General features: G+C 40.9%; 1 protein-coding gene across 1 annotated transcript in view; it reads right to left on the bottom strand.

Moving 5' to 3' along the window:
• The window catches only part of SMG1 (SMG1 nonsense mediated mRNA decay associated PI3K related kinase), a 58,410-nt gene extending 37,195 nt beyond the window's left edge, over nt 1–21,215 (bottom strand). The window contains exons 1-10 of the mRNA XM_014868842.2: nt 21,076–21,215; nt 12,350–12,513; nt 9,248–9,403; nt 6,614–6,750; nt 4,329–4,387; nt 3,430–3,643; nt 2,605–2,730; nt 2,438–2,510; nt 1,674–1,771; nt 17–190 (exon numbers count right to left, since the gene is read on the bottom strand). Coding sequence (XP_014724328.1) covers nt 17–190; nt 1,674–1,771; nt 2,438–2,510; nt 2,605–2,730; nt 3,430–3,643; nt 4,329–4,387; nt 6,614–6,750; nt 9,248–9,403; nt 12,350–12,513; nt 21,076–21,164 — 1,290 coding nt within the window. The 5' untranslated portion in view covers nt 21,165–21,215. The remainder of the gene's footprint in view (nt 1–16; nt 191–1,673; nt 1,772–2,437; nt 2,511–2,604; nt 2,731–3,429; nt 3,644–4,328; nt 4,388–6,613; nt 6,751–9,247; nt 9,404–12,349; nt 12,514–21,075) is intronic.
• Nucleotides 21,216–23,156: the final 1,941 nt, after the last annotated feature.

The following is a 23,156-nucleotide window of genomic DNA, read 5'->3' as shown; positions in this document are numbered from 1 at the left end:
CAAATTGAGTTCTTACATCAGTTACATAAGCTTCTGTGATTGGTGGTCCTCTGATGGGGCTGAAGCGCTCCCCAATGCTCCTCACCACAGTGCTGAACACCCGCAGCAGTGCAGCCAGCTTGGGCAGTGACACCGAGGGAGGAGGAATGTCCTCATCTACAGACTCCCCAGAAGCCACATGGCTGAGGTCCTGCAGCACACAAGGTTCACATACCACACACATCATTAACTCACACATGGGTAAAACAGCAAAATGTGAGATTGAAAATACTTAATCTCTTTTCCAGACATTAAACTTACAAACCAATTAAAGATTTATTTATCCAATATCTCGTCACTACACACAAACACGAAGGTGGGATATAGGGACACTAAGACAATGAGAAGTCACAGAGTAGCAATGAGTTTAGCCACTGAAACAAAGTACTCAGACTGTATCTTGTAAATTAAACCTGAGGCTTATGAAATTCCTTGTCTCTGGAACATGATCATCTGTATTGCTGCACTGTTACAACAGTTGTCTGCACACTTTTACCACTCCACCAAAATATTCCCATCCCCAAACTGGAGCTGAGATACTTGACTGGCCATTCCCATCACACATGCAAACGGTGTTGATCTGGAGACCAAGAGTTCACTAACAGACTACTCCATGCCAGCTGGCACCAGTGCCTGGGAACATTCCCAGAAGTGCTGATCTCATTAGCAGAGCTGTAGCCTTGGTCTACCCCACTGTGAGATAAACACACTGGCTGGAAGCACCTCCTCCATGTTAGCACACGTTATCTTAAAACTCTTCTGTGACTAAGAATACACACATTGACCAGAGCAGCAGCAGCTTGATAAGCAGTGATTTACTGCTCTGCCCTGTGAATCCTAAAGCTGCCCCAGCAAAGGCCTTGGTGTACAGAGAAGGGCATTGACCAAATTATTGATTCTGCTTTGAGTGAAACAAACTATGCTCCAAGTATGATTTTACTGATAGGACCTGCATAATCTGCCCATAAGTATGTATTCATATGAGCACATAGACCTTAAGAGACAGCGCTCCCTCCCCTAATCCCAAAGCTCCTCCTTTAATGACAGCATCAGATAAACTCTAGGCCCTATGAACTAAGCAAAGGTTAAGAAGTCAAAATGAAGTCTATTAAATGATTATAATCTAGTTTTCCATTAGTTCCTGCTGCATTATTTCCTGCACAATACAATCTGCTGCTTTATTTTAAAAAGACAGATTTATCACTAGTCTTTTGAGGTATTAAGACTTCCTCTCTCCCCCCCAACAGTTACTAGTTCTGAAACACTCTGAGGCTGGACAATTGAAGAAAACACTGAAGAAAGACCATTAATTGTCTTCACAAGAGCTCTTTAAAAATAACGCATTCCTTTTTGGTCAAATGTTTATAGTCTCATTACAATACAATAGCCCCAATCAACAATAGCTAAAGGCCTGGTTCTGATGCTAATTAAATAGTTCATGAGCATTTGTGCAGTTGGTAATTGTACATGACTAAAGCATACTCCATAACTTGGTCCTCTTTTCCCCAGGAAAGCCATGTAATTTTGCTTTCTACAAAAGTAATAAAGCCATAAAAATCAAAGCTGAGGATTTATTAAGACAAGTAAAACAGATTAACAGTTAACTCTGGTATATACCATAAAGTCTCGTTTACCTCAGCATAAGCTTCCATATCTTCCAAAAACTGACCCAAGAGTGTGGTAGAAAAAGTTAGATCAGCCACCCAAAAGGGTTCCAAGCTCTGCAACCATCCTGTAAAAAAATATCAAGCCAATTAATACAATCATTAAATTTTAGTTGCATACTGCTGAAGGAAAAGTTGCTGAACTAAGGTCAGTAGAGGCCATCTACATGAAAATACCAACACTAGATGTTTCTAAAATAAATATAAATTGTATCTCCCTCCTCTGTCCTTTTAAGGTTCAGCTCTGCCCCACAGCAGTTAAACACCAAGGATACAATCTAGGACTATGACACAAGAAACATAATAAACTTGCTGTGAATACTCCCAAGAAAACTGATAAAGTTATTGGAAAAACTTTCCCCATTTTTTAAATGCTAATACAATATATTTATCACAAAGATTTTCTGAAAGTACTGAGGAAAAATACATCCTTTCACAGAGGATATACTAAGACCTATAAATTTATTGAAGATTGTTATAAAATTGCACAAAACAACTGATGTTTAAATGCACCCTGAATAAAGCATCCCATTTTTCCAGAATTAGCATAAAAAGGCAACTGCAAATTTCCTAAAAAGTTAGGAACAGAGTATCTTGCTATGTAGCCAGAAACTCAATTTCATTCTATGTCAACTTCCATGCCAGTAGAACCAAACTCGTGTAAGTAATCTCCCAACAAGTGCAAGCCAGAGCAAGATCTGAGACTCTCCATGAGCTCCTCTGGCCAAACTTACCAGAGACCTGCTGTGTCAAAGAAGGTTTCTGTGTGTGATCTATGTGCCACCCAACCAATATGTCCACTGTGTCCTGGAAAGCAATTGTGAAAACAGAGTCATTACCCAATTTGCTGCACCAACATTTCTGCTGTGGAAAGAAAATACAAAGCACAAAGAAAGCTTACCCTAAAATTGGTGCTGAAAATGTGTGGGTAGCATCTAGACACCAAAAGGATGCACTTGACACACTTGCACAGTAACTCTGGTGTATCAACATTTTCTAGGATGGACTGCAGGCTGGTCATTACAAGCTGAAAAGTAAATAAAAGCCACCAGACATTTCACTTAATTAAAAGAAACTACATTGCAACAAACTACTTTGATTCAATCAACAAAACTCTACTTGTTCTGCAGGAACAAAATGTAAAAAGCATCACATACACTGCATGAAAATAATCACTTCAAGGGGGCATTTGCTTGATGTATGGCAGATCCAATGAACTTTTCTTTAGTTCTTTAGCCATAGAGTAACTGTGAGTTGTTTTAAGTCCTATTTCTCCATTTCTCCAGCTGAAGCTTTTTGGCTCTGTAAAGTAACTAATAAACTGGAGCACAGACCTGGCCATGGCTGTTCTACACCCAAAATAAGAAACCCCAAAAATGGAAAAAAGGGACTTCATTTTGTCTGCACACATCCTACTCCTCAGATCTATCCACAATTCCAGTCAGAAATTGTAAACAGGAGGTAGCACAAAACAATCAAAAGGTTAGACTTTGTGTACCATTCTACTTAAGTTCTCTTTTTGGTCTCAGTAAGATTCTTCTTGGATCTGCCATAAATACTAGAAAGTTGCATCAAAATATTTATCATCCTACAAAGACTTGTCATTCTTTTCTAATGTAACCAGAATCAAAGAATCCCAGCCAAAGTTCCCTCCCAATCATAGTATTTACTTCTTGTCAGGATAGCATTACTTACTGTTCATTCACGTTTTAACTTGTAGTCTTACCTGCATTAAAGATGAAAATGCTTTCTTTTCTCCTACAGTCTCTAGTGCTTTGTAGGTTGCACACAAATAAAGAAGTTTAACTTCATCTTTTGTGGATGAACTGAATTTGCTAAAAATCCATTTAAAGATCTTCTCAGCCTCATAGCTCAGAGAAGCACAAAGAAGGCCAAGACAGCAAGCTCCTTCCTGTCTCAATTCCTGAAGCAGTTTGCTACTGTATTTTTGGAAAGAAAAAAAAAAACTTGGGACCTCCAGTCATGACAGCAGAACAGAAGCATGAACAAAATAAAGCATTTTCTAAAGCAAAAGGAAATATATGCAGAAATGAAGCTGCTTCTCTCCTCCTTAATGGCAGCAGTGGTGAAGCTAAAATAAAATTCTAAGAAATATTTCTGTGGTAGAAGTCAACTTGAATAAAAGTATTGAAATGTGCAGTTCTACTTGCAACACACTATCCAATTGGAATAGTTCTCAGTATGCAGCTGACTCGGGGAAATGACACTGACCTAAGCCCACACAAACCTCAGCATCCTCTACATACACTCTTAATTGGATGTAAATGAGTCAGCATAAAAAAACTGTTTCATTTTGGAAGCTATACCACCACAGCAGTGCACAGCTCCACCAGCTGACTGAACACCTGAGACAGACTCCACACTACCAGCAGCATCAAAGCCACACTTGTGCCTTCACATTCTCTCCAAGGGAGCTGTACTCTATACAGCCCAACAGTGTTGTCAATACACCTGAGAGTCTTTACTTCCCCCAGTTTCATTCTGTGTCTGCAGTAGGACACCCATGCAAAACTAGCAAATAAATTTCTCTCAACCTTTCCCCTCTCTATTTCAAACCAAATGCTGTCATTTTTTTTTCCCCTTTAGAGGACTTTTGCAGCTTACCTTTCATTAAGCACATCATGAATGGCAGTCAGGATATTATCCAGTTGTTTAACAAGTACCTGTAATATAAGATACATAAAAGGCATAAGCTCAGTAATTGCCCAATACTGCCTCCCCAATAGGCCCTGTTTACACCCACATTAAAGACAGCACCGCCAGCTCTCCTTGCCAAGAAAATGCCATTATGCTTTCCATGGCCACTGCAGACTAGCATGAACTATATTAAACAACACTGCAATATTATCCTAGATGTTATATTTGATATTTATTTACAGTAGCCATGAAAATACTGGCAGCCTGCTATCAAGGTCTGTTCCAAGTTTAGTTCTTGCTGATAACATTATATCACCATGGAAGACTCATCACACAGCTCATGAGTAGCATCTACTAAAGACCAAATATATAATACTAATAAATCAATTGTATCACTGGAAAATTTAATGGACAACAATCTGAAGTGTTAAAGCTTTTATTTAGGTAAGCTTGCATTTCAGTGAAATGGAATACAATTTTGGGGATGAAGCATTACTGATGAACCAGTATTTCTCAGTAAACATAACCAGAAAGACTTGTTTTCCTAATATGCACTAAAGCCCTGCCACATTAGTGATCTGATTGAAAGATTACAGATTAGCTGCCACTGTATAACATATTAACAGGAAGTTTTCTTGACAAGTTAATAAAAACGTTTATTCTCTTTTCTTCAGAAAGACACTCCTCTTTAACACAGTGGATGGTACCCAGTTTTCATCCTAAGTTTTGAGCAACATCATGCTTTTGAGGGTGGAGGGACAGAGATCCACACGCTTGACCCCTCAGAACTCATAAGGACATTTTGAAAATGTGTCTGGTACCTGCGAGAGAGGCTAAAAAGGACAAGGCACCTATATAATTTAGAAGCTAAAGTAAGACTCCATTAGATGACAAATGTCTACCGACTTCTACTACTTTCCTTTGAACTCATATTTCAACCCTGAGGATGTAAAGAACTCAGTTAAACTACACTAAGTAGTGTCAAGACCTGCAGGAACTACCCCTAGGTTCAACACTGTCCATTAGGAAGTTCTGGCCTTGATATCATTGACATCTGATCTTATTCTCACTAGTGAGCTCAGAGACACTTAACCAAAAGCTTCTCAGTGACAGACTTCTAATATTCTGACCACTAACACAGTTTGTCATCACTGAGTTAATCATTAGAACAGCAATTTCAGTACGTTCTGAGATACCAATAAATCTAAATAAAATGCAGTTACAAAATAAAATTTAAAAATGGGGAAAACACCACGGAGCATAATGGAAGTAATTAAAAAAATAACCACAGAATAACTGTGGAAAGCATTTACTTCCTAAACCCTCCTAGAAACAAGAGGAAAGCAGAAGGGTTAACTAGGCTTGCACAGGGGCTGCCTACACCTAGATGCACAGACTAGAATACTCCCTGTATTCAAGTCTCACATGCTTTGGAAAAGAGCACAATTATCACTGGTTAATTAACATATAATGAGAAAATGAACCAATTTCTTATTTATAAGGATAAACACAGATCCCACAACTAAAGTACCAGAGAACTGCTTGGAAATGAGTGCCATGATATTAAACCATCACTTCCTGCTTTTTCAGTACTTGGAGAACTCTGAAGCTCTCCAAAACAGTGGGGGAGATGTGTCAGACAATATGCTCTTTAATATTTGATTTCAAAACACGCAATATTAAAAATTTATACCCACAGTGGGATACTTCCCTTCCCATCCCCATATCCTTAAAAAACACTTGAGGACATTAGAGACTTGAGCAAACCACCGAAAATCCTAAACACATAATGGAAACAAAGATTTACTTAGTTATCTTCTATGGAAGGGAATCCACATACAGAGATGTTTAGTTGGAAAGCTGAGTATCTCTAAGATGAGCTGTTCACAAGACTAAACACCTAATTTACAATAAGAGAGAGTTCTTGAACAAGACAACACTTTACTTCCCTTTGCCTCTGCTTCCTTTCTGAGGGATCCAGAGGCTAAGGGCCAAGAAAGCCACATGCATGCCATGTTAATTCCTACAGTTCAGGCATTCAGCAGTTTGGTTTGAGGCAATATATCCCAATAAAACATTTGCTGAATTATGGAAACAAGACAGACAATCCAGGAATACACTCTCCTTTCTTATGGAATGAAATTCTTTTATACAAGATAATCCTTGCAGACATATCCAATATTCAGATTTGAAAAAGACAGTTTTATAAAACAAGAAATACCCAATGCCATGGAAAAGGAAGAATGACTGACCAGTTTGTTTTCTGGTTGCTGAATGAATTCTTTCAGTTGCTTTACAGTAGCCAGTCTTCGGTCTCTGTCGTCTTCCCGAGTAATCCTCCGAAGAAGATTTGACAGTCGAGACTCGTCAGAATAAGACAACGGTCGCTCTGAAAAAAGCAATTGTTTCTTTTTTCCTACAGCATTTATCAACAGTACCTGTATTGTCCAATACATGTATGTGTGAAATCGTAAGTCACAATAGTCATTTGAGAAAACAACTAAAAATAAATCCTAAGTGTTTTAAACTTTCATAAAAAGAAAGTTAAATACAAAATCTAATTTAGCTACAAAAATCTTTCATTTCTTTATGTGGACAGCCCAGTACCTGTTTTGAACTCATTCAGAACTAAGCAGAACTGTCTTACTTCTACACAAAGACCTGGACTTAGTTCCCTTCCACACAAATGGAACTAAAAAAAATGGTGTGGGGTAAGATTAACTCAGACTTTTGATTGAATAAACTAAAATAATTCAAAAAATAATATTTCGAGAAAACTTTGTGGAAAAAACAAGCTGCTTCCTGAAGCAAAGAACCAGACTTGAGTTCAAGCAACTACAAAGAAACAGTATTTTCTCTCTGATAGGTAGCAGGGTTCTGCTTCAAAAAGGAAAATAAATCTGCTCTTCCTTTACCGAGGAACAAAACCCCCCAGTGTGAAGAGGGACCTGGCTGTTCATTTAAGTAGATCATAATGGGGGAGAATGAGCACCTTCCTAAGAAAGCACTTCAGTAAACTTGGCCAACAGCACACAGTAACAGAGAAGGGTCACAACACAGTTTACTTATGAAATTAGCTATGAATTCATACAAATAATTAATTTCCCTCATTTCCAAAAAGGAAATAAAATCTCTTTCAATAAATTTAACATTAGATGTTTCATGGTGGTGGTTTCAAATCAGAGGATTCATGGAATATGATGAGGTTTTCTTAGTCAACATGACTTAATGAGAAAATCCAAGATAGCTACAGACAGCTTTTTGCTCTACTCTGCTAGACATCAGTCATCTGACGTGACTAAAGCAGCTTTGCCTTTATTCAGTTAATAGCTAATCTACATTGGCATTACTCCCCAAGAGTGGCAGCTAACTGTCAAGTCACGATCACAACTTTAAGAAAAAAAAACAACCAAAAAGCACTAACCAAGGACACAACTGAAGCTACACTAATCAAAGCACTAGTTAACAAATACCTGTGACATCCACTTTTTGAAAATTCAGCAAGATCTCAGCCACATGCTAACCCACAGAAGACTATTTTTAAAATTCTTTAATGAATATACTACCAAGAAAACATCAAAGAACTTAAAACCTAAAATCTTGTTGCAACATTATCCCATTGTATTTTAAAGAAAACACGAAAAATCAAAACGATTTGCTGAAACCTACAACAATCAAACACAGCCAAGTTCAAAAGGAAAAACTCTTGAAATCTGACATCTCAAGGAAAGAAAACAAGTCATAGGCAGCAACTTTAGTCACCCAAAATTACGTATCTTCATCTTTTAAGGATTAAAGAGATGCTCACATACCCAAGAGAACAGTCTAAATTAACAATTATTTAGTACTGGCAGAAAGTTTTTTTTATTTGAAGAGCTTTCCATTTCCTCTACATAGACATAAAAATGGAATCATAAAGTCTGAGTTTAACCTATTCCTAAAATCACATTTTTGAAACAGTCATGTCAGCACTTACACCTCAGTTCTTCCACCTGCAAAACACATTGAACGTTCTTTTTTCTCCTCTGAAATATTAAACCCTGAGAAGAAACAGCCTGTCCTCACATTTATAACGTGCCTGGCATAAAGTATGCAGTTTTTACCAGTGGCTCAACTACTACTTATACTAAGTGATGCAATAAGTGACAGTGCTTAGTCATAAAGTTTCTATTTTCATTCAAAAATGCTTGGAATAACTTCTTTTCGCTTTTTTTAAAAACTATGACTCAAACCTCAAATAGTGGGAAGAGTGAAGCTTCTTCCTCAAAAACACAAGGCCAGCATTCCTGCACCCTCTTGAAACTCCAAATTTGTTCTTACTGCATCTCCCAAGACCTTGCCCACATTCTTGGGATGCTTCCAGCTCCTCCCTGGCCTCTGTTCCTCAGCTGAGCAAGAGGGAGCACGAGCAGTGGCAGGCTCAGGAGGACACACAGGGTGACTGAGCTGGCAGGATGTGATCACTGCCTGTCCTGCAGCCCAGGGAGAACAGGGAACGGCTGAGCTGCTCCCAACGATTACTGCTCTTCCCACACCAGGGCTCATTAATTACCAACTTTTTACTCAGGCATCAGTTTGCAACAAATCCAAAGCAAGTTCTCCTTCTTAGAGATGTCTTTGCCAAATCTGGCTAACCTAAGTGTTCAAAAGCCATCTAAAGGAAATTGAAAGATTGACAGCCTAAGCCAGGTTGTTGACACAAAGAGCAGTAAAACAGATGACAAAACAAGCAAAACAAGTTCACATCAACACCATCTAATCATATATCACAAAAAAATAAAACCCATACAGGCTGCCCAACCATAGTGAACTTCTTTTTACATTCTGAACACAAGAAATGTTGCCAAAACAGATACCCTCTTCCTGAAAATCATTGATGCCCTTACCCTGTGATTTCCTCATGTCTTTTGTGGCTAAAGCACGATTCCCATGCGGAACACTGGTAAAATCAGGATTGGTCACATTGTTAACTCTCAGCTCTTGCCCCAACGACTTCCGACCATAAGTATTTTCCCCAGATCCTCCATTGACACTGTAGCCACCTGTGGACAAACCAATGTGACATTAAAACAGGTTCTCAGACCACATATTTAGCAGGGTGGTGAGTTGTGAGTTATTCAATTCATATGCAAATTAGCAGCTCTATGCTCTACCACCTTCTTTAGCTTCCTTTTTCACTTCCACACGCATCAATGTTTTGCTATATCATGTAAGTTTCCAGGTGACAGATTTAGAATCTCATCTGTCTTTTTGAAGTACATGAAAAAAACACTACTGCCATGAAGTTTAATATCAATTTTGTTGCATTTAATGTTTTCTTATTATTACTTTGACACGACTTTGTAAAATACAATGTGAAATTGCTAGTATGCATGGCTAGATACTGTCACTTACTAGCTCCTTTATGCACATGAAATCTCCATCCTGTTTTTGCTATGAATCCACCACACAGGCTAAGTAAAATGGCCAAAGAAAAGTTTTTGAAAAGATAAAGATTATCTGTTTGCACAGATTGAACAACTCTCTTTAAACATAAAAAGGTCAGTATTTTCACTAATACTGGTATCATCCTTAATTAAACCTAATCCTACATTCTCCCACTTAAGATACATCTTTGGTAACAATATAAAATGAAAATAAAAGCATCACTGAGTAATTAAATTGATCTTACTCCTCAGTCCACAAAAATAAACATACTCAAATGTCGAGACTGGAAACTTTCCAGCCTGCCACACCACTTTGAGGGGCAGGTTTTTCCCCTGAGCCTGCCCAATCATTCAATGTATTAGAGCACACTTCCAAGGAAGATTTCTAAAGTACCTTCCCCGTCCAAGACAGGAAAGAATCAACTAATAAAATTAAACAATTAAACCTAGAACAAGAAAAAATATGCAAGATTTCTTTCGGAAAAGGTATTTCCACAAGTCCACCTGGTTCAATGTATAAAAGAAGGTCTGGGGCAAAGGAGAGGTGGCTTCCATTAAGAGGCTGCCTACTGAGACTAAAGGATTGATAAAAGAGTAAGTTCAAACACTGAGGTGAACCCGGACCTTAGTAGATGTAAAGAATGTTTCTTTAAGGCAAAGCTTTTCATAAAAAGCAGGTATTAACTACCAGTATACATCATATACATTCATATACACATGGGGCCATCCTACCATTACAGAAAACCCTGTGCAAAGTCTCACTTGTAATTAGTTAACTACAGTTACAGTAAAGATAGTTTGCGTCTATTTAGATTTACAACATTTTTTACAGCTCAGTCTTTAAACATAAACTAGCAAAAGTGCCACCTTGACATTATTTTGCCAGAACAAGCCAACACTGTCCTATGAAGGAAGTAACTTCTAACAGAAATTAATGCATTTGAGCCTAAACATAAGAGTCACATCCTTGGAGGTTTTCAAACCTGAAAAATTTCAAGAATTTATCAATTTGTAAGTTATTTTTATTATCAACACCAGGAACTGGGGGGGAGGTGGGTAGGGGGTGTATGGAAGCTGGGACAGAAAATCCAAAATGAAAATTCCATGCTGGTAGACTCCAACAGATGAACTGAAAAATCTTAGTAAACAAGAACTATTCTGCATCTGTAAGCTTACAAATTTCTCCAATAATAAAAATGAACTAGAGATACCTGGAACTTGGTTTTATAGTTAGAATATCCTAATCACCTCTGCTCAAGTCACACCTGAACAAAACAGCACAAAGTGCTGAGCTAGCAGAGACATGCCCTGCAAGATACAGCACTGGAGGGAGAGCCAGGTACATTTTTCTTCTCAAATGGCGCTTTCCCAGCAACTTCACAAACTACCACTCTGAATTTATTCAAAACCTACTATTTCACTGCACTGCCAGTACATTCTTTAAGTACTAGCACTCTTCAAATTATAAGAACAACCTTCTGTGCCAGTCTGTGTTAAACACAGTACAACATTCCATGTTAGCAGACAGACAAATACACCCACTTCCTAAGCAGTTTCTCTACTGAAGTAAAACAAATCTTAAGGTTCTCAAACTATGCTGATAAACATGCTTCATGCTTCTGCCACCTACTAACACTACCTTCTACTTAAAAAAAATTAATTTGCATCCATCTGTAACTTCTCCTAAGATACAGCAATTATTTACAGTCAGTTACAGGCCAGAGAAATGGGGCGAGTTCAAATACTTTTTAGGTTCCTGAGCAAAAACTCCCACACTACTATTCCTGTGAGATATTTTTCTTGAGTCTGGCCTGCCTGAGGATTTACATAGCCAAAAACTGGCTCTGCAAATAAGAAAACCTCCAATTTGATATCTGTATTTGGCAAATAAAGAAAGAAAAATATCAGAACATAGATCTTTCATAAATACAGAAAAGGTATGATTCTGACTGTTTAGCTATTTTCTAGAGATAATATTTCCATCCTAAAAACAAACAAAGAAAAAAATCTGTAAAAATGTAAGAATCACACATCATATCATTTATATGAAGTCAGATTGAGGTACATGAAAAGTAGAAACTGCCATTAATGACAAAAATATAGATCTGATTACTAAACAAAGATTCCAGTTTGGTGCAGTAAAGCTACAATAGGCAATAGATCAGTCTAGTAGCCTGTTTAATCCAATACCAGAGGTACTGGAGACTATTCAGGAAGAAATTACAGCCTGAAGACCAGACGCATCCAGAATACTATTCTTCAGAAAAAAAACTACTTATTCTGTTAATGATCAAGTCTTCTCTTGCATTCTTCTCCAAAAGCAACTTTTCTACTCAGCATATTTTTCTCAGTATTCACATCAACCACAACATTTCTTTGATCCCTGACAAATCTCCCAAAACAGTGGTAACTGTGGCAATGCAACAAATCAGTTCACTGCCTTTTGAGGGAGGAGGGGAAAAAGAAAAACCAAAACCAAATAAGAATTTCTCCACCATTTCAGTTTACTGCCTTTCCCTGAATGTCCCCTCACAATCACACATGAAACAGCAATCTGTGTACCTTTTTCTTCATTCTGTATGTCAGTGTGGACTCTGATATCATCGTGCCTTTGCCGAGACACCACAGCTGAATTTGAAGGTTGTAATCCATAGGAGGCAGAACTGCCCCGATCTCTGGATGAAGAATATTTTAAATTGTCCTGGTCAGCTGATGCACTGTCAGTTCTACAAAGAGAAAAATATTTTCTTTTATGTAGGGATATAACAGGAGTGGGATTCACATTCACTTATAAATACAACATATTTAAATGACAATCCCAAATGTATTTCCCTGTGTCAAAAAAGTTGTCTAACCTGTTGCTTAAAAAGTGACCTTAAATTCACATTGGGATGGGAGTTGACTAATTATCACAGCAACATGCAAAGGAAATGCATTCTAGTGTGCCAGTGCCTTTCCTTATGACGTTCTCAAGTCTCTTTTCAGTTGGAGTCTATACAAGGTAAAAATTACTTCCCAGAGGTGACAAATAAAATACAATTAGGTGCAGGTACATACAGAAGCTGGATGATACAGTGCCTACCATTTCTGAAAGTCATCACTAATCACAGATGAACATTTATGTAATATGTCATGGGCCTTCATAAACCCTCTTATTAGATGGAAGAATGTAACTGATGATTACACCAAAAAAATCACATATTAAGTTTTCACAAAATAAAAACTGCAAAGCAAGGAAGCAGGCTTTACTGCGAAAAATCTGAAAGGTAAATTAACAGCTGTGAACCTTAAGTATAAAAGTCTGCAGATAAAAGGAAGTTTAAAAAAAATCTGCATTAGGTTTAAACCATTCTCATATCAGAAAACTGATATAGCCCAGACTAAACTTTTAAGGAAAAACATTAAAATTATGAAATCAACTCTTCTCCCTGGACATACTAAGAGGTTTTAATTTTTAAAAATACAGGGCTTGAAAAAACTTGGGTGTACGAGAACTTTGGAACATAAACACAACCAATCACTTTAAAAGCACTCTTACAAGCAATGATGGGGGTTGACATTAAAACAACATGAAATATTCTCCCCATCCAAAGGGAGAATCAGCAGAACTTCACTCAGTTCAAGTGTAATCTGAATAACCTGATTCCAAATATTTACAGCAAGCTTTCCCTATACAAACTCCAAAGATCTACTATTTTTACTTAAAATTTTGGATAGTTCATTTGATTATTTAACAAAAAAGCAGGACAGATCATTCCTGAAAATTAACTACAATTTGTGTAAGGATAAACACCACATGCTCTTAAAGAAAAAGCCTTTCATTTTTCCTTTTCAAGAGAACGCTGTGATTAGAACTGGTAGACAAATTCAGCGAAAAGGGAGTCAAACACATCTCAAGGCCAAAAGAGAAAACCACAGGTAAACTTTCTGATAAGCAGTTGTTACTTCAGTAGTACTAAAGGCTTGCTACTGTCCAATACAGCTCGGCTTCAGTACAGCTGGAAGAGGAACAGCAGGAGCACTGACACTTGCAAAATCAACTGGAATCAAAGACACATTTTATTCTTCTGAGAATGCTAAAAGACACTATATTATCAATTTGGAACAATAAGAAAATTGTGGTTTTGCCCTGTTTTCACAGGGCAAGTTGATATTAGATTTGCTTGGCAGGTATTATTCCCTTTTGCACTGTAAGCAAGTTCATTTTTAGACATACACAGCAAGACACTTTTCCTCATTCAGTATTCATTGTGCCATCACATCTACTGCTTTGTTGGGCACTTGCCTGGACTACTGAAAAAATAGGGTATGCTATTCTAGAGAGTGTCTTAGTAAAAGTCTTTATTCATGACAGTTAACTAGGATTGTAAAAATCTTTATACAATTGTGCCATCATCATTCATCTAAGCTGTGCTGAACAGGAAAGTTCTGCACTGTGTCCTTTACACGGTATCAACTTTAAATGTGCCCAAATCATGTGCACATTTCCAGACATACATGGAGACCCCAGGTTTCCCCCTGCTCTAAAACTTCCTAGCCAACTTTGAGCAATTACGTTTGCCAATGAAACAGGGTGACAAATTTTCAGCTAGCAAATTTAAGTACTTCTCACGTTTACCTTCCCAAAGGCACTGTTTTTTTTTTTTTAAGGCAATGTGCTGTAAACTGAATCATCTCCAATTGTCAACCATTAAGGCTGAAATTCCTAGTCGTCTGAAGAAAAGCTGATTAAATGTACAATTTTTAACACTGCTCCGTGCATCCCTATCAAATGAAGGACTACACATGTTCTCAGCTAACTCCACTTCCCACAGGACAGCCTTTGAATGCTTTGTAAAATTTTCCACTGTGGTAAAATACATGAGCCTATTGTTTCCCAGGGAAAACCCACACACTCAGTTCATTCTGGCTTCTGGAACAGTTATCTGCAAGCTAACCTGCTCACACTTTATCATCAACTAAAAGGCAAGTCCAATTTTAGTAAAAAATTTGTCATTGTTCTCCTGTATATCAATTTAAGAGACAATAATGCCCACCGACAACATTGTTCCCACTACAATAAACGTGTAGCTCAGATAGGACAGAAACTACCGGCTCTTTATGAGGCAGAGATAAAAAACATCCTAGAAAGATGCTGATGTTCTGTGAGCCAACTGACTGCTATGGCCCATACTGCCTGGAAAGAGGATTTCAAGGGGGAAGGAGCTTGCAAGGAGAGGCACAGCAGAAGCAGCCAAGGAGCTGATGGACCTGTGCATTTCCAGCTGCCCAGTGACATAGGCCACTTCTCAGGTGGGAAGGGGATTCCAGAGCTGTACTGGAGGCTCCTGCAACACCATTCTGGGAACTTGTGGCATAACCTCATCCAGACTTGGGGCTGTGACCCCAGCACCTGTCACCTGCCCCAGTGCTCCCTGACCTAGGAACCCAGACGCCTGGGTGACTCAGGGCACTGCTGTGCACACTCACTGCGTGCACAGGCAGAGACCCTGAATTTCCGAATCCATTTCTGAGAGATACCACTTCTCATGCCAGGAATATGGCTATGATTTTGAAAGACAGCCCCTCAGAACTCAAGGGCAGGCATTCTGTGTTCAGGCACTTGCCAAAGTCTTACAAGTAATTACTTTTTCAGCCTCCCTCTAGCCATTCTAACAGGCAATGGACAGAACTGTACTGCTGGTTACCTCTGCTCATCCCTGCATTTCAGGAGGGCACTGTTCCTGCTCACACGGTGACATTTCCACTTAAATTGCATTGCACCAAGCAGATGGAAGGTTACATGACAAACCTAATGCTCAGCAATATCCTATGTAACAACAAATTTAAGTTACATACATTGACATTGCCACAGACCTAACAAACATCATATTAATAGTCTCAATGCACAATGTTAGCAACAGATAAGCAAAAGTAAAAATACAAATGCTATATTAGAAAAAGTCAAAATGAGAATTGCAAGGATAAACATGACTATGATTACCTTATACTGTAGCTTCCAAAGCTTTCTGGCACTTTTTGAGAGCCTACACTGCATTACTTCTACCTGAAAAGTTCATTGATGGAGACTAAAGTACTTCAAGAGCTCACCTGAGAGTTTTCATCTGTGTCTGGTTCTGGTGGAAGACACTGTTTTAGCAGTATCATTTAAACAGAAGATACTGCATTCAGTTTTCTGCAGGGTGTTTTTAAACCTGCCTTTGGTCCATCAGAAAAAGAAAATAGTTCACCCACCTAAACAAGCAGAAATGGCCTGTCCTCCCTCTTCAAAAAGGCTTATTTTTTTCCATTGGTATACAAAAGGAAACATACTTTTCAAAAATAAGTCTATCTCATTCCATCAAAAGTATGATTTGACTAGCCAATTTGTCTGACTGAAGAGAGCATGGCTGAGAGCAACCAGTTTAAAAAAGAAAATCTTTATCCAGAAAAAAAAAAAAAAACAGATCAAAAATATATTGTTACTTTTGTTATATGCAAGCCTTAAGAATTTTTGTCCAAGAAACTTGCCACAATCTGGTGTATACTGTTCATTATGTGTAGCTTTTTCAGAACAACCCTGCCATATGGACATTATTTTGAGACAAAAATCACTTAATTATTCTATTTGATTTTATTTCCAAGTATAGGACCTACATGAAAGATTCACTCTAACACAACTCTACTGTGAGAGCTCTATTATTGTTCAAGTCAGTTGATTTTATTTGCTTATTTGCTGCAATTACCAAGTTTATTTGCTGTAATGCAGACAAAGTCTTTATTACTGAAATTCTTTATCAGTAAAATATTTAAAACTTAAAGGAGCCACTGTATTCACCCAAAATAACAGTTTCCCACCAAATTTCTGACTGTCCTGCCACTGGCATGCAGAGTTTCCTTTTGCCATGATCTTCTCATCACTTGGCCCACCCTGCCAAGCCAGAGCCTGGCTCAGCTCACCCCAAAGCCTACTTTTGCATCTTCTCCTGTGCCGAGAAAATACAAGTGGCTGTGTTTTCTATTCATGAAATAACTAATTAACTATCTTTCTGCTGCAATTCTGCAATGCTCATTGCTGGACATCTACCTGCCATCACAGTAGCATTTTAAATCACCTCTTGATTCTGTGTCACTCTCTGCTTAGACAGTAGCTCACCAATTTCATTCTGTTCCCCGATAAGCATTATTAGAAGAGAATGTCAGGGAAAGGTATCACACATACATATCCTCTTCTTTTTCCACGGATATTCCAACAGACATTTTGGGGTACAGGATGTTAAGCTAGCTAAACCTTTGGTCTGATTCAGTATGGTTGTCTTGTATGGAAAATGATCTGCACTCCAAGTTTCTTCTGCTTCCCATTGACACACTTTCATCTTCTTTAATCTTTCTCACATATCACTATCCTTTGTCTTCGCATTAAAAACAAAGGTTTTTACATTATAAATTTCAGCTCCTCCATTTTACCAAAATCCAAAAAATCTCTTGGATCTCACACCTTCTCAAGCTTATCAGCATGTTTAACACAAATGTGAAAAAAGATCAAGAGTTATGGCTGCAACTCCAGAACTGAACCCATTCCTGTTCAGCATCTCCCACATGCAGTTCACTGAATCTCTTCCCAAGGTTTCCATTGACGTTTTCACAACGGCACCTCACACCTAATCCTGCATCTCATTCTTTAAGCTGCCTTCAACATCACTGACTACTTTTCTCTCTCCCTCCCTATCTCAGTCTTTGCTCTCCTCTCTCTCAGCTACTCCTAAGGAGACAGAGAAGTCTTATCCACTTTAACCCTATGTGACTCTACATCCATTCTCAGGTGATCATAGCAACACCCTCAAGCATCTCTATATTGCCAACTTTCAGGTCTCTCACCTGTGCAAACTAAGGTTTCAGCCTATTTCCAACAAACGTTTTATGGGTACCTTGCTGTTTCTTCTGTGCTTCCATGTACAGCCTCTGTTTCAACTTTCCTTCTACACAGCACCTGCTGCTATCACCTGTTTGTCATTCACTGCCTGAATTCAGCACTATCATCAGACAATTTCCACAGTGAGTGCTTGCTTTTTGTAAAAGACATGCCTCTGCCCTTCAGAGCCATGTCAGAAGCACTGCTTTGAGCAGCACTTTCCTGGACCACTTGGTCTAATAGGTTTCTTTGCTACCTGCCAATATCTCCCCACCTGTCGGAATTAAAGACAGGGTGCTTACTTGTCCTCAGTTACAAACTTTCAGCCAATATGCTCTCCTGCTTAGGCCACAAGCTACCTGGAAGGACACCATATTTTACTGTCCTGTCTCATCAAATCTAGATCCACGAGGACCAGGCAGTAATGTGGTTTGGTGAGCACCATGCTAACAGAAATTAGTAACTCATAACACTGACTTAACGTTGTAGCAGAAGGATACATGCCATTTTCATTATTTCAGTACAAAAACCTAATAGGACACTCCTGGAAATTTGCTCAGATGTAAAAGATGTTGTTTTACACTTTTTCACATCATCCCCTGCTAACCTACATTGATGACAGGAGAGACAGAGGTCCTGTTAATTAAAATCTTATCTTCTTTGTCACACTTTCACCTAAGAATGCCATGACAGACTCTGCACTTGCTAACCTGCTACCCTGCACTCACACTCCTGCATTTCCTCCCAAAGGGCAGTACTGCTTGTTTCAGTACACAATTAGCCCTCAGCACTCTAACAAATTCGCTCTGTTCATACACAAATGAAATTATTTCATTTTTTGCCCTAAGAGTTGTAACAGGGAAAATGCAGTGAGATCTGCTAAAAAATAAGAAAGTAAGAAGCAAAGGTCTAGACAGCTGCAAAGATGAGGAGAAGGGGTAACAAGATCTTACCAAACCTTCTCAAAAAACCCTTCAGTGTTCTCTGTCACATCCATCAAACATCTGTCGATAAAGTTTTCGTGTTGCTATTAATTGAGTCTAGTACACAGCAGTGCACAAACTAATTTGCCCCTATACATCAGGACTTCCTCTGTAACACACTGACATCTCTATCTGTACACACACTGTCAGAAAACCAGTCCATGTGCATCTGATGTATGACTGCATCCACACACACTAAAGTCTAATTTTAATTACACTACTTTTCCTTAAAAAAAGCTTTGCACTCCAACTTTCACATTCTTTTCACCACAAGCCCCAGTGTTGATTAGCATTACTAAAAACTGAGAGGAATCGGGACCTACTAACGAAAACCAATCTAGTCACTTTTACACACACAAAAAAGCACATTTGAATGCAATCCATCTGATGATACACCCATGTATCAGCAGTTCCTTTTTTTTTTGCCTTTAGGAACTTGTAACAACTACAATTATTACAGCTTTCACTACATGGGCCACTTCCTTCACCTCTTCCACGCCCTGTAAGAAAGCATTTACCGGCAGTATCACCTGAAGTAAATGAAACTAACAGCCAGCAGAAAGGGAAAGGAAAGAATAAGTGGCTATATTTGTGTTGTGGGGTTTGGGATTGTGTGAATGTTTCTGATTCCTGGTATCCCCCACCATAATTTAAAAAAAAAATTAGTATTTAAAGGAAAGGATAAACAAATTTTGGAAAGTGTCAAGACCAGTGTAGAAGCATTCTCAGCAGAAGCTCTTGATCACACAGTGTGATGGAAACAGAATGAGGCCCTATCCATGCTGAGGCTCCCTTAGACTGGCACACTTTCTCTGGTGCTCTCAGAGCTTTGGTGCTCTGCTGTGGCTTTGTGGACAATTATTTTAGCAGTCCAGGTACTAGAGAGCTAAGGAGACACCAGACTACAGGGAATACACCAGAGCCACACATGCAGGTAACTTCTTAAACCTGCCTTATCACCAGGAAAACATTTCTGCAGCCACACTCTTACTTTCACCCCTAACACTACTGAACCCACTGTAGGCAATACTACATTGGATAAAATCAGCATCCTAGCCCTCATAAGATGTATTTTTTATATGAAAAGATAAAATTCATGACAAATTCATATATCCAACCAAAATGCATTTATAGAAGTCATCCACAGCAAAGACACATCCAATTTCTTCCAGGTGGAAAGGTCACAAGTTCGGGCCCAGAATTACAAACTGCAGCCCAGACAACTGAAGTGAAGACGTAGGTAAGGAGTAAGAGACCAGTCTTCTTAAGTCTCTCCCCCAAAAAACCTAGATGCTCTAAGAAAATATCACCAATGAGGTTCATAAGTTCTTAAGTGAGGAAAAAATAGTAATTTATGTGACCAAGTATTTCAATCACAGAAGAAATTAGAATTTAAATAACCGTGCCCCATACACCATTAAGAATTGAACAGCCTCAAGCACCGGCCATAGAGGCTGTGCTGCTAGTTGCTCAAGCAAAAGGAAACCTTCTTTCACAATAAATGCTAAAGTGACCTTCAAATCCACCAAATTTTTCTAGTCTAAACTGCATGAGACTGGGACCATCACCTGTCAATATATCCCCAAGCATGTGCCACTCTGTTTTCTACTGGAAAGTTTGTAAGTAAGGTCCCACGTCGTGTTAAAACTTTCAAAAATACTAAAAAAAACCCTCAAATCCACATATTCTTAAAAAAACCTAATAAACGCCAAATTTATTTAGGATTTATACATTACAATTTTGATGCTAAAAACAGCAAGGCTGAGCAGTAGAAATAATTAGAAATAATTAAGACCTGAAATACACTCTCTACATCTAACTAAAGAAGTCAAGAGACTTTGAATTTTACTAAAAAGTGCCAGATGTGAACCCATCCAGAGCCTTACAACACGTTTTAAGTAGGCTTGGGTGAGAGCTTATATACATCAACTATTCTCCCCAGATTAAAAAAAAAATAAAAATAAACCTATGTAGTATGATGCTAAGCCTCAAAAAACTACGACTACTCCTACAGCCTCAGTCCTTCCCTGGCTGTGTTCCAGCCGAAAAAACAGGCTGAAAATACGGGACTCGAGCCCACACGCGCTCCCCCGCCACCGCAGCCCCCCGCCCGCCCCGCGGCCAGCAGGGAGGGACGCGGTGCCCGCAGCCACACACCGGCCACCGGCCCACACGTTACAGGCCGCGGCAGCGGGGTCCGGGGGGAGCTCGGCGCGCTCCCACCCCGCCGAGCGCTGACAGACGCGGCCCCGTCCCGCCGCCTGGGCCCGCCCGCCCTCCCGCGCTAGGCCCGGCTGCCAGGAAGTGGATCCGCCGCCGCCCCGCTCCCCCAGGCCCGGCGGCGGGGCCCGGCCGAGCCGCCCGCCCCGCTCTCACAGCCCCGACCCCGCGCCCCCGGGCCCAGCCCTGCCCACCTGGGTTGCCAGTCATTCCAGCCCCGCGGGTGGTAGTGCTGCCTGCTGCCGGTGCCGCTCAGCCGAGACCCCGGGGCTCTGCGGCTCATTACCTTGCCCGAGACGGCATGGCCGGCCGGGCAGCGGCGCGGGACAGGGCGGAGGAGCGGCAGGAGCAAGAGGACGCGGGGGGAGAGGCGCGGGCGGCGGCTCCTCACTCGCGCTCCGCAGGCGGTGCTGCTGTCTCACAGCGCAGGGAGGGGACGCGGCCGCCGCGGCTGCTCCGGCTGCTGCCCGGGCGCGCGGCACGCCGGGATGGCGGACATGAGCCGCCCGCCCCTCCGCGGGGCACGCCGGGAGGGCGGGCACGGGGCGCGGGGGCGGCGGCTCCGCCTCCGGCAGCCGCGGGACGGGATCCCCGCCCGGGGGGTCCCCGCTGCTCTCCGCCCGCACCTCCCCCGGGAGCGGCCGGCGGGCGGCGGCACCGCCCCGGGCGGTGAGAGGGGTGTCGGCCGCCGGCCCTGCGGGGAGTCCGTGACAGCCCCTCGGCTGCTAGGGGAGCCTGTGCGGGAGGGCAGCCGGGGCATCCCAACGCCACCAGCGGAATCCCTGGGGTTGGAAAAGCTCTGAGATCACCGAGTCCAACCTCTCTGCGAACATCACCACGTCAACTGTACCATGACACCGAGTGCCACGTCCGGTCTTTCCTTAAACAGCTCCGGGGACGGTGATTCCACCACCTCCCTGAGCAGCCCATTTCAGTGTCTAATCCTTCCTAATATGCAACTTCAACCTTCCTTGGGCACAGCTTAAGACGACGTCCTCCCATCCTGAGCATAAGGGTATCCCGGGGCCCGAGGGCACCCTGGCACCCTGAGGAGCCTCATGGCGGGAGGCGGCGGCTCTCAGTCTCCAGCCGTGAGGGGAGCCAGGGGATCCCGGACCCCGAGTCCTGAGGGGAGCCAGGGGATCCCGGCATTGCGGGGTGTTTTCAAGTTTCCAAGGCGTGAGGGGAGCCTGGGCCCCTTGAGCCCCGGAAGCAGCCGGGGCAGTCAGGAGCTGAGCGGGCCTGCAGGGAGGGCTCTGCCCTGCTGCCATCTTCCCTCTGCACGGGTCTGTCTGTGCTGCCCCACGCCTCGCTGGAGGCTACAGGGAGCTGTGTCCCTCCGAATGGAGCAGATCCCCATCCCTACACTTCTCCCCATTAGGACACGTTGCCTGTGCATGAGTCACAGGGAGTCTGATGTTCAGCCACTATCAGCAGAAAGCTGACCAGGCCCACATTAAACACTAACTGAACCATTAAGATTTCCCCATCTTCCTCACTGGAAGCTTCTAAAATGCACTTCAATAGCAAAATAGTGTCTTTCTAAGCCCAGATACGTTTCCATGTATCTCCATGGTTATCTATGCCATCCTCCAAAGCTATCTTCACAGTTGCTGGGAGGGCATTTGATGTGCACTGTAGGCAAAGCCTTTCTGTTACCAGGAAGGCAGACAACTCTGAGGAGAGAAAAAAGGTCACCTCCATTTGGTAGATATTCTAAGGACATATCCCCCCCAAAAAAGGTGTGTACACAGTCTCTGGCATATTTTTGTTTCCCCTGCAAGACCTGGAAACTTACATTAGCTGATGTGTTAAGTCCAGTTCCTGACAGCAGAATATTCCTTAGTTATGAAAAATCATAATAGTTTGGTCAGATATTCAACAAAGAGACATGAGTACATCAAAATTTTTTTTAATTGCAATATTCGGGGCTTGAGACCACTGCAAGAATTCTCCTGTGCCTATTTCCGTATTAGAAATCCTCTTAATATGCCACGGTTCTGTTGGAGTCTTCACTCAGACAGATGGCATCCTGCCGCCTCCCTTGGACTCTGCTGGGCAGTCCTCATCCTGTCCTGTTGCCTTGCAGTCAGCTGGCAATGCCTGCAAGACATAGAGATTTCAAAATCAATTTCAGGACAAAAAGAAAAAAAAATTGTATCACAAGGCTTCATCACAATAAAGTGCCACTTTCGTGCAATGACCCCTGCCCATCAGTCTGAGTTTCAACTGATGTGCATTTGTGTATCTTAAGTGAATTAGTTTTGCAAAACCA

This window comes from Sturnus vulgaris, chromosome 16 (genome assembly GCF_052056855.1).
Source record: "Sturnus vulgaris isolate bStuVul1 chromosome 16, bStuVul1.hap1, whole genome shotgun sequence".
NCBI lineage: Eukaryota > Metazoa > Chordata > Aves > Passeriformes > Sturnidae > Sturnus > Sturnus vulgaris.
The sequence above is the reverse complement of the archived record's forward strand: the minus strand, read 5'-3'. Positions and strand labels throughout refer to the sequence as shown.